This window comes from Lagenorhynchus albirostris, chromosome 8, assembly GCF_949774975.1.
Source record: "Lagenorhynchus albirostris chromosome 8, mLagAlb1.1, whole genome shotgun sequence".
Classification (NCBI taxonomy): domain Eukaryota; kingdom Metazoa; phylum Chordata; class Mammalia; order Artiodactyla; family Delphinidae; genus Lagenorhynchus; species Lagenorhynchus albirostris.
In genome coordinates this window covers 55,675,769-55,687,922 of record NC_083102.1, presented here as the reverse complement: position 1 = coordinate 55,687,922, position 12,154 = coordinate 55,675,769, and the positions used below count along the sequence as shown (strand labels likewise).

At 35.2% G+C, this 12,154-nt stretch overlaps 1 protein-coding gene across 3 annotated transcripts in view; it reads left to right on the top strand.

Annotated features, from left to right (window-relative positions):
• Positions 1-12,154, top strand: part of PEX1 (peroxisomal biogenesis factor 1) — a 73,560-nt gene that overhangs the window by 38,661 nt on the left and 22,745 nt on the right. The window contains exons 14-22 of one of the 3 annotated variants that reach the window (XM_060157031.1): positions 376-565; positions 993-1,159; positions 2,658-2,792; positions 5,827-5,891; positions 8,295-8,437; positions 8,521-8,624; positions 9,414-9,590; positions 10,677-10,907; positions 11,925-12,119. In XM_060157031.1, coding sequence (XP_060013014.1) covers positions 376-565; positions 993-1,159; positions 2,658-2,792; positions 5,827-5,891; positions 8,295-8,437; positions 8,521-8,624; positions 9,414-9,590; positions 10,677-10,907; positions 11,925-12,119 — 1,407 coding nt within the window. Of the gene's footprint in view, positions 1-375; positions 566-992; positions 1,160-2,657; positions 2,793-5,826; positions 5,892-8,294; positions 8,438-8,520; positions 8,625-9,413; positions 9,591-10,676; positions 10,949-11,924; positions 12,148-12,154 lie in introns of those variants that run through there. The other 2 variants (XM_060157032.1, XM_060157033.1) reach the window with 2 other exon arrangements.

Below are 12,154 nucleotides of genomic sequence, written 5' to 3'. Positions count from 1 at the left end.
CATTATGAATGTGATTTTTTTTTTTTTACAACTTTATTAAGGTGTAATTGAAGACAACATACTCACTATTTAAAGTGTACAATTTGATGAGTTTTAACACACACACATATATATACACACACACACACACACACACACACACACACACCCCATGAAACCATCACCACAATTAAAGTAGCAAACATTTCCATCCCTCTTCCCGTATGTTTCCTACTGCTCCTTTGTGTTCATTCCTCCCCAATTCCACCTGCAAGCAAACACCAGTCTGCTTTCTGTCCCTGTAGATTATGTCAACCTGATATTTCTCAAAATACATGTACAAAAATTTGCACTTGAGTAAAACTATAAATTTGAATTTTGTGTTTTTTTCTTTAGGATCAAAGATGTGAAATTCTGTATAATGTAATAAAAAATAAACTAGACTGTGATATGAGCAAGTTCACTGATCTTGATCTGCAGTGTATAGCAAAAGAAACCGAAGGGTTTGTGGCTAGAGATTTTACAGTGCTTATGGATCGAGCCATACATTCTTGTCTCTCTCATCAGAGTATATCCACCAGGGAAGGTAAGTTTTACTGTTAAAACCAAAATTTGGACTCTTCTTTCCGTCGTGGAGAAGTGTAATTGTAGTAAGGTAAGAATTAAATATATCCATTTTAGTATTCAAATAAGCAGCTATTTGAGTAGAAAATTGGCATTTCCAGCTAAATTGATGTCATTTTTTTAAATTGAGTTAAGATTGGCTAAGTGAAATCAGACGGAGAAAGACAAATAACATGATTTCACTCATATGTGGAACATAAAAAACAAAAAAATAAATGAACAAACCAAACTAAACATAAACACTTAGATACAAAGAACAGAGTGGTGGTTACTAGGGTGGAAGGGGTAAGGGAGGGGAAAATGGGTAAGAGAGGTCAACTGTATGACAATATGTTTTGAAAATTCATATACAAATAGGACTACCAAAAGTTTCGTTTATTTTTAAACAGAATTAGTTTTAACAACATTGGACTTGCGAAAGGCTCTCCAAGGATTTATTCCTGTGTCTCTGCGAAATGTCGACCTGCATAACCCTAGGGACCTGGGCTGGGATAAGATTGGCGGATTACATGAAGTTCGGCAGATACTTGTGGACACTATCCAGTTACCAGCCAAGGTACTTAAAAAACAACCAAACCAAGCACTACCAACTGCCAGAAGAACCACTGAGTCATCCATCGTTTCTGGCTGTATATGTTGGCTTGCCCAGCTTCCATTTGGTCCAACAAGTATTTATTATTACCAAGTAAATGTCCAGTCCTATTTTTGGCGCTCTAACAGATTTTTAAAGTATCTGATGTATTCCTTGCCTGGAAAGAAAGCTGAGGTGATATTTATAGTAAACACATTTTGATGTGAATTTCAGAGTTCTTGTGTTTTTCTTGAATCATCCAGGTTGTACTAAAGCAAATGAACTGTCAGCTAGGGTTGAGCAGAAACAGATAGGAATAAACTGGCAGGTGGGAGAGTCATTTAGATCCACAGAGCTGATGGATTAAGTCAGATTTCTAAACTCTGGGTGCCAGTCTAGAAAGGCAGAGTTAGCAGGCAGCATAGACCAGGCAGACAGCAGGATAAAGGGGGCAGTTGTAGATTGTTCTTTAGAAGATCAAAAGTAGAATCTAGGAGGTGGTGTGTTTGAATCAGAAACCTGAGAGAAAAGGATCTTTGCATGAGATCAGGGGCCCATCCAAAGAGATAAAGAAATGGGTAAGGATCTCAGTTATATGTAAGGACCTCAGTTACAGACAGTCCTGGGAACTGTCTGGTGGGGCCTGGGACATACTGAGTGCAGCCCAGGACTGGGGGTTAAAGCCTGTTTGGGAGAACAGGGGCGTGGGAAGTACTTGCCTGCGGATCATGACCCCAAATGCTGGGTCTGGCCAAACATCAGTATCCAGATACATCCCGGGCCAGGTACGTGAGGCCATCAGCGTAAGTGCTGACTTTGGGGCCTCCTTCAGATTAGAATGGAGGTCGAGATGAGGTTGAAATTTTGTCAACACGTGGGACTAAATAGGTGTACTTAATAGAGGAGACTAGGAGATTGCTGACAGTAGCCTGATGTTTGGCTCACCTGTTCAAAAAGTTTTCTTGCTGAGAAGCTGGTGATTTAGAAGATAATTTAGAAGCAGTCAGTTACTTGTTCAGCATTGAGACTCTTGGGAGATTTTACTGTCGATTATAATTATACATCCTTCTCTATTATTTATTTTCTTTCTTTGATTGAATATATTTGAATATACATAGCTGTCATAACTTGCCCCATGAACCATACAAGTGGAAGGCAGTATACTTGTTAAAAGGTTGGGTTTTATTTTCTTAATGTAGTACTATTATAATGTTTGAAAAAAAAACAGGAAAAAATGGAAAGAAGTTCTGATGCATTTATATGCTTTTTATGTGGACTGTATTCCATGGTCCAATTGGGAAAAATCTGTGGTAGTTCCTTTGAGTTCATTTATTATTCTGAGTAGGAATGTTTTTTTCTATCATTGTACTGTCATAAAGATGGCCATTGTTACCACCCAAGTACTTTTTTCTATACATTGATCTTTGGCCACTGCTTAGTCATTTGTTTTAGAGTTGAACTCTTTGTCATATTTTTCTTTCAGTACCCAGAATTATTTGCAAACTTGCCCATACGACAAAGGACAGGAGTGCTGTTGTATGGTCCTCCTGGAACAGGAAAAACCTTACTAGCTGGAGTAATTGCACGAGAGAGTGGAATGAATTTTATTAGTGTCAAGGTATGTTTGGCATTTATCTTTTTTCTCTTCTTTTTTCTTTTTTATTTAACTGAGGGAAATTTTACATAATTAACTATTTTAAAGTGTACAGTTCAGTGGCATTTAGTGCATTCACAATGCTGTGTAGGCAGCACCTCTCTCTAGTTGCAAAACTTTTTCAGCCCATTCTCCTTCCCCCAGCCCCTGGCAACCACTAATCTGCTTTCTGTCTTTATGGATTTGTCTGTTCTAGCTATTTCATATAAAAGAAATCATACAATATGTCACCTTTTGTGTCTGGCTTCTTTCACTTAGCATAATGTTTTCAGGGTTCATCCAAGTTGTAGCATGCCTCAGTAGTTCAGTACTTTTTATGGCGGGATGATATTCAGTCTTTTTTAAGGTGGTGTGGATATGCCACTGTTTGTTTATCCATTCATCACTGGTGGACATTTGGGTTGTTCCCATTTTTTGGCTGTTATGAATAATGCTGCTATAAACATTTGTGTATAAATTTCTGTGTGGACATATGTTTTCATTTCTCTGGAATACATATATACCCAGGAGTGTACTTTCTGGGTCATACGGTAATTCTATGTGTAAGTTTTTGAGGACCGCACCATTTTACATTCCTACCAGCAGTGTGTGAGTGAGTATACCTATTTCTCCATATCCTCGCCAACACCATTTATGTTTCTTGATAGCGGGTTAATCTCATATTTGGAAAACTAGTAGGAGCAGTGATCCATCTATTAGTTAAACTGTGTGGGAAATTGAATAATGAGGCATCTCTCTTTTGTAGGGCTTATTATGTTCTTGCTTAAGGCAGATCTTCATGCATTATAAAATAGAATTACGCCTAAATAATCAGATAAAAGAGCAAACTTGAAGGGGGAAGAAAACCTAGAAGACTAGGGGCTGGAGACCACACTAAGGCAGGAAGCTGGGGTTTTTATTTGTTGGCTATATTTCACCCTTGCTGTGTCACACCAAGTTAAATTTTTTCAGATATAGGGTGAATATGGTCATTAAAGGACATGCTAGCAGATCATTTTGGGTACTGCTTCACACTCCACCACTGGTGTGTCATTATGGTCTGGGATGTGCTGTCTTATTTGTACAGCTTCAGCACCCCAGCAATATTTGTTTGCCAAAGAGTGATTACATTTCAAGGCAAAGTAATCATATGCAGATTTCCCTCCACCATCCGGAAGAAGAGTGTTTCTATGAAACATTACTGTAAACTAAAATGGTAGAAAACAAAGAAGCAATTGGACACATCTTGCTAATGGATGAACAAAATAAATCGAGATAAAGCACAGATGCTCCCAGACACAGTTCAAAACAATGATGGCTTGATGCTGCGTGTAGTTCCCTAGAAAGAAGCTTGGTGGCGCCACTGTTGCCGCTGGGGTATGTTCTGCCTCTCCAACAGCTCACAGCGGGACAAACACTGAATGCTTTTCGCTTTTCACCCTTTTTCATAAACGTGAACATTTTCTTTGGATTTCTTTGTTAGCGAAAACAGTTACTAATGTAGGTCTTTAATAAAAGTGAAGTAGTGTAAAGCAAACTTCAAAAAGTGAGGGAAACCTGTATTGTAAACTTATTCAAAATTGATTTATAATCTGAAACCCAGTTTATTAATTTGCAGTTGGGTTATGCCTACCCTCTTTTTATCACATGAGATTTTCTGAGCTGGTTATGTGGGTATCCTGGCATTGATGGAGAGCTATAACTTTTAAATTTTCCTACCTTCTTTTTTTGGAATTTGGAATAACTGACCATATTCTTCTTTTTTACTTGTCACTAGAATGTAGTTTTACTTTTTTTTTTTACATATAATTTTCAAGATTAACACTTGCAAATATCGTTGTATTTTAGATTGTTCCATTAGGGAGGACATCTTATCTCTTCCCTTTAGTAAATCTTCAAATCACAATTGGGATGAGTTCTCAATGCACAGGTTTCAGTAGAGAGTTGAGGCTGTGTAGGTCTGGGTGGATCCTAGCAGGCATGTATCAAAGACAGCCCTTTCACTGACACCAGTATGTTGCCTTTTTCCTAATATTTTGCCTTAGTTGTTTCTTGTTCCATCCTCTGTAGTTCCCTGACTATACTGAGAAAATATAATCAAATATTAGTATATTATAGCTATCTAGATGGCTGAGTATTAGAAATTCTTTATTTTGGTCACATATCCTGATCACTTTTTGGTCTTTTTAAGGTAATGATTTTTCATTGGAGATCACTTTAGGGCCTATTCAGTTTTTTAAAATATCCCAATTTAAGGAAAGACTGTCCTCATTATTGATATTGTTATATGTAGTAAAGTTTGTTTTGAAAGTTTCGTCAGTTGACTTTTAGAAAAAATGATATATTCTTCAACTTCTGAGCAAATAAATTGGTTTCAGTTACTGAAGATGCTAATTAAAGTAATTCATGTCACATTACATATTTTTTGGAGTCTCCAAAGATTTGAGATAAATGGAACATTTTCCCTTTTTAAACCATTCATTACCTTACTAAACAAATAATTATTCAGTACTTATTATGTAGCAGGCACTGTTTTTGGCACTGGAGATTCAGTAATGAACAAAACTGCCTTTTCGGAGCTTATATTCTACTAGTGGAGGGAGGGAGACAATAAACAGACACATTCAATGTATAATATACTGTCAGGTGGTGGTAGGTACTAGGTAGGAAAACAGTCAAGGGAAGGAGGTGTAAAGTAACTGGAATGAGTCATAGATGGGTTTGTCAGACAAGGCCTTTCTGAGGATGTGGCATTTTGTCAGAGATCTAAATAAAATGAAGCAATGAGCCATGAGACTATCTGGGGACAAATGTTCTAAGCAAAGAAAACACCAAGTATAGAACTTGTGGTATGATATTTAGTCCAGCTGCATTAATTTTTTAAATGTAGTTCAGAGAAATCATTAATTATATTAAAATTTTTCTATTATTGCATTTAGACTTAGCCATGAACAAAAAGTATATTTTGTTTTTAGATAGTTTTGAATGAATTCTAATTTAATTTTATTTTACCTAATAGGGACCAGAGTTACTCAGCAAATATATTGGAGCAAGTGAACAAGCTGTACGGGATATTTTTATTAGGTTAGTTACCAGTGAATGTTTTTTTAAAGTAACTGACTCTGTGGTTATTTATCAGTCAATGCTTTTTGGTCTTCAGTTGTTTTTATGAAAAACTGATGTTTGAAACCTGTGATTTATGTGGGTTATTAATAAACTGAAGAACAAAAATTCACTGTTTTACCAAATACCACTTAAATATAAAACATTTTTGATATTAAGTTTTGGAAATTATTTGGTTTTATATTTACAATAGAAATATTTCTGAAATGCTGAAAGTGGAATCATAAGTGGTTACTCAAGGATTCTCAAAGTATATGAAGCACATAATTACCCCAATTTATCTCTTTTATAAATTAAGATTCCATGTGGTCAATGTAATTAAAATAGAGTATAATTATTACTGCATTTATATAAAAATACATATGAATACAGAAGCTAATATTTAAGAGAGAAAAAATTACTTAAATGTGATGGGATTACAGGAAGCTTCTAAATGAAAGAGCTACTTTGTTCCATTCCACTAAAATTTTATTATAAAATATGCAATTAGGAGAATATATATAATGTACATATATATTTTAAAGAGTAATAAAATGAACTCTTGTATTGCTACCACCCAATTTAAGAAAAGAATATTACCAGAAAAGCCTATTACAGGTAAAGACAGCCAACCACATATTGACAAAAGGTTCAATTTACCAGAAATATATTACAATTATAAAATTATTTGTATCTAATACTGTAACTTCAAAATATTTAAGGCAAAAATTTATAGAACTCCAAGGAGAAATTGACAGATCCACCTTCATAGTAGAAGATTTTAACACAGTTCTCAGTAATTAGTGAAAAAATAGTTTAAAAAGTAAAAATTTAGAAGATTTAAACAACATATTCAGCAAGGTTGATGTAAGCATATTTAGAACATGTACCCAACAATTGGAGAATACACTCTTTTCAGGCACACCTGGAACATTTTTGAAAATTGGCCATATGTCAGGCCATACATAGTGATTGCAATGTTTCAAAGAAATAATATCATAGAGACTCCATTTTCTGAAAACACAAGTTAAAATAAGAAAAGGATAAGCCCCCCCATACATTTAGATATTTTTTAAAAACTAAATAAATCATAAGTGAAAGAAGAGATCTAATGGAAAATAATGAGCACTAATAAGGAAAATGCTGTTTATTAAAATTGTGAGATACTGCAAAACTTATTTCAAGGAAAATATAGCTTTTAATTTTTAGAAAAGAAAAAAGACTGAAAGTTAATCACTAGGTATCCATCTCATGAAATTAGAAAAAGACAGATATAAATGAAAATAAAGAGGGAAATAATAAAGAACAGAAATTAGTGAAATAGAAAACAATTCAGTAGAGAAGTTCACAAACCCAAATATGTTTTGTAAACCTGATACAGTTGATCTCCAGCAAGACTGATCAAGAAGAAAGCAAGCATGAATAAACAACATTAGGGATAAAGGGGAGGAAGCAAGACTAAAGATATACCAGAAATGTAAAAGATAATAAGGGAATATTGTGAAATAATATTATAAACTTTATGCCAGTGTTTTTGAAACTTGGGTAACATAGACAAAATATATTTGACCAAAGTCAAGCAAGGAAGAAACAAAATCTGAATAGTCTTGTAAAGGTAGGAAAACAATGGGCGCTAGTTAAAAATCCTTGCATAAATCAAACATCAGACCTAGTTGGTTTTTTAAGAGAGTTTTGCCAAACGTTCAAGGCACAGGTAATCCAGTGTGGTGTTGGCCCCAGATTTATCTTACTTGCCGTGTATTTACTAAGATATTTGTTGGGTTTTTTCCGTCACCATGACAGATATTTTGTATTAGGGGCGATTCTTTAGACATCTAGTCCATCCTTTTACCAGAGATGGAACTTATGTTACCTTCTTTTTAATGAAAACAAAATTAGTTAATAAATTAATAAAACTATATGTCAAAGTTCAAGTTAGAAAAAAATGTAATATATATATAACTAAAATATATTTTATAGAGAGCCTTACAAAATAAAAGTACTAAGCTCGCCAAAATGTAATGGACAAAAGACATGAAGAGACATTGCACAAAAGAATTGCAGGTGGCCAATAAGCATATTAAAAAGAGTTTACTTGTAATAAGAATCAAAGAAGCATTTCACTCATTGAGTAGGACTGGTTTTTGTTTTAGTCTCTGTCCAGAAGGCATGTGTCTTCCCTGACCTCTCTAAGACCTGGTTTACTGAAAACAAGGATAATTACATATGCCTTGCCTTCCTTAAGGGTTTGTTGTGAAGAATTAAATAAATACATAAATATATATATGTGTGTATGTGTATACAGATATAGATATATATATATTTGAAATTACTTTGCAAACTCTGAAGCTCTATTCAGATAGGAAATACTGTTTGTTTCCCCAGAGCACAGGCTGCAAAGCCCTGCATCCTTTTCTTTGATGAATTTGAATCTATTGCACCTCGACGAGGCCACGATAATACAGGAGTTACAGATCGTGTAGTTAACCAGTTGCTGACTCAGTTGGATGGAGTAGAAGGCTTACAGGGTAATAATTGTAAATACAGAAATATCTTCTTATAACAAAATTTCACCAGGATTTAGTAAAGGATTTTTATTCCCCCCCCCCAGGTGTTTATGTATTGGCTGCCACTAGTCGCCCTGACTTGATTGACCCTGCCCTGCTCAGGCCTGGCCGACTAGATAAATGTGTATACTGTCCTCCTCCTGATCAGGTGACAATTTCATGTTTTGAGTACAAAATCCAACAAATGCTATACTCTTTCCTTGTGAACTTTACTTCTGCCAGGTAATAGAAGCCGTCCTTAGAAGACCAGCTTTCGGCAAAGGCCTTAGTCAGTGCTTTCTTACAGCATGAAAAGATTCTGAATTAGATGCAAAGCCTTTTTTTGGCCCAGCCATTCCATGCAAGTCTGAAAACCTTATACTCTTTCAGTGTTGGCCAATTGGAAAAACAAGTATTGCATGTCCGTGTTCCCTGTGTTCAAAGATCACACACCTCATTATCCAGACAAAAGACTGATACTGAATCAAGCATAGGACTAGGAAGCATCTATGCATGTTACATAGAGATACGACTTTTTCCTAGTCCTATGTTGATGGAGCTCTTTTTCCCAAATTTAGAAATGAATGAGTAAAAGAAGAAATAGACAGATGAATAGTCAAAGGTATAAAATGTCTATATATCACATGTAGCAGTTATTTTTTCTTTCAAAACACTTTCTTGGCTCATTTGCCCAAATGTAGAAAATAAGCACTGTCTGAATTAGAAATGATTTACACTAAATAGTTAAGAATGTTGATTTTCATTCATTTTCCTATGTTCCTTCTGTTAGGGAAAAAGTTCCCAGGAAGATAGATGTAGCCTACTGGTACATTCCTCAACTTATTTGTAAAGCTTATAAGATATATGAAGTGAATTTATAAGAAAAATCCTAAGAGACACAGTTTAAAATAACATATTCAATTTTATTTGTTAAATCAATTAGTTTTTCTCCCTTCAGGTGTCACGTCTTGAAATTTTAAACGTTCTCAGTGACTCTCTACCTCTGGCAGATGATGTGGACCTTCAGAACGTGGCATCAGTAACCAGCTCCTTTACGGGAGCTGATCTGAAAGCTTTACTTTACAATGCCCAGTTAGAGGCCTTACATGGAAGGCTGCTGTCCTGTGGGCTGCAGGTGAGTTATATGAGGAGATCGTTACTATGGTGTCTTACGAGTGATACGAGCAGTTCAGTGTCAAAATTTCAACCTTAAAAGAAATTCCTACTTTTTAACAACTTTAGTTAACTGTATAGAAATTTACCTTTAGTCGAGTGTACCATAATTGGAATATTGGCTTTGCAGAGAATTTGTAATTATATGAAGAGTTTGGTGTCTATTTCTCTAACATTACCTTACTATTGGCAAAATATGTTGGTGTGTGGAAGGGTATTCTTTGAATTGAGGTAAGAATTGAGATTTTAAATTCATTTTTTACTTTTAAAAAAGATCATCAGATAGTTATTTTGAAACTCAAATTGTCCCAGATATGGCCAATAGGAGCCCCTTTTGGATGGCTTCTGTGTCCTTTTGATGTGTCCTCATCATCCTTTGATCACTTACTTACTTCCCTGTACAACAAGATGTTCTAGGTTTATCTTATCTGTTCTCCAGCCCTAGAATCAGTTTTTTTCTCTAAGGATAATATTTTAATTTTGGCAGAAAATAATTTGATCTCTGCCACATTATGGACTTTACCATATATTTTCTGGGAAGGGTTTTCAACTGTATACTCCCCTCTGCTACATTTTGTTGGAGATTCTTGCGGGAACTAAATTTAGATACTGCCAAGTTTTTGCTATTTATTTTGGCAAGCCATTGAAGTTTCTTTTCTGCTAATGAAAGGGGAAAAAAGGTGTTTACAAGTAAACTACTCTATAATGATGAATCAGCCATGTTATAGAGTGCTTTATCATTTCAGAGTAGAAAAATGTGAATTGAAAGAGACATGAAAATAAAATCGAGGTCTGAGTCCTAGCTTTGTTAGTTTTGGGGGAGATGGTTGGCAAGTTATCTACACATTCCATATGTTCTTTCCTTATTTTAATAGTTAAAATTTTGTGATGTGACTCAGAACCATTAGAGAATCAATAAGAGCTTTTGTAAAAAAAATGCCTCAAGTTTCCTTGTACTGGTCTATTAGAATGCTGTCTCTGTGTGGTTTATCTTTGAATTGTGGACTATTTAGAGCTTTACAACTGGTTGTCCTTTTGTGTGTTTTAGGATGGAGGTTCCAGCTCTGATAGTGACCTGAGTCTGTCTTCAATGGTTTTTCTTAACCACAGCAGTGGCTCTGATGATTCAGCTGGAGACGGAGAATGTGGCTTAGAGCAGTCCCTTGTTTCTCTAGAGATGTCTGAGGTGCTTCCAGATGAATCAAAATTCAATATGTACCGGCTCTACTTTGGAAGCTCTTATGAATCAGAACTTGGAAACGGCACCTCTTCTGATTTGGTACCTTGTGCAGTCACTGTACAGTTCTGAAATAGACAGCTGTATGTTGGTGTAATTTATGTCCTAACTAGCCCCACATGTTCTTTCTGGTTGGTTTGTCCTTCAGTAAAACAGTCTTTTCTTACACTAATCATTTTCACTCCATGTTAAGACAGAGCTGGCAGTAAGGGGAGCCGAAGTAGCCAGTGGTTGTGATTACCCTTTGGTTTCTTTCAGGTTTTTCTCCCTTCATTAGTGGCTTTAAAACATCTTTAGTAGCAGATTCATTTTGTATTAAACTTAAATTCTGTTATTGTAGAACAGTTGAGGATAATGAGAAATTTGGTACAATAATGTCAAAAATTCTAACAACCAAATGTTATCTATTGGTAATACTTCTGGTGGAAAATATAAGCACAGTGAAAAACTTAGTAGTAGTAATGTTTCAACAAGGAAAATGTTTAGATTAAATTTGGGCAATATCATTGTTTTTCTAAACTAAAATAGCATTTGACACATATCTCAGAAAATTAACAGTGGTTCACTGTTGCTTTAGTGGTTAACATTTTTACAAATATTTAGTAATTTGGGGGTAAATTTCCTTATTAGGTTTTTAAAAATATAAACATAACCCATTTTTATTCTCAGGAATAGTAAGCTGTTTTAATTCTAGTCTTTGTTTTCTGTTTCTTAACTTACATGTAGAAATGTCCCAGAACCTTAGTATATACCCTATCATTAGGGCATTTGTGGTGGATTTAATAACAAAGCATTATAAAAACCTTGTATCATTGGCAGTTTTCACTCTGTGGTGGTTCAACAACATAGGTATGGATGAACCTTTATAGAATATGAACGTATTTTAAACTTGCTTAATTTCAGATAATTAAAATGTAAGCTTACCCATGTTAAAGTTTTATTGCTTAAAGTTCATAATTCTATCTTTGATAAATAATTTTTTTCTCCTTTGCTCTTTTTCCCTCCCTTCCTCTCTCCCCTTCTCCCTTCCTTCTTTCATTATTATGCTTAACAACGAAGAGCTCACAATGCCTGTCAGCACCAAGCTCCATGACTCGGGATTTTCCTGGAGTTCCTGGGAAAGATCAGTCCTCACAACCCCCAGTCTTCAGAACAGCCTCACAAGAGGGTTATCAAGAGCTCACACAGGAACAAAGAGATCAACTGCGGGCAGATATCAGTATTATCAAAGGCAGATACCAAAGCCAAATTGGAGTATGGCTTTTTCCTCTTCATTATAATTGTAAAAC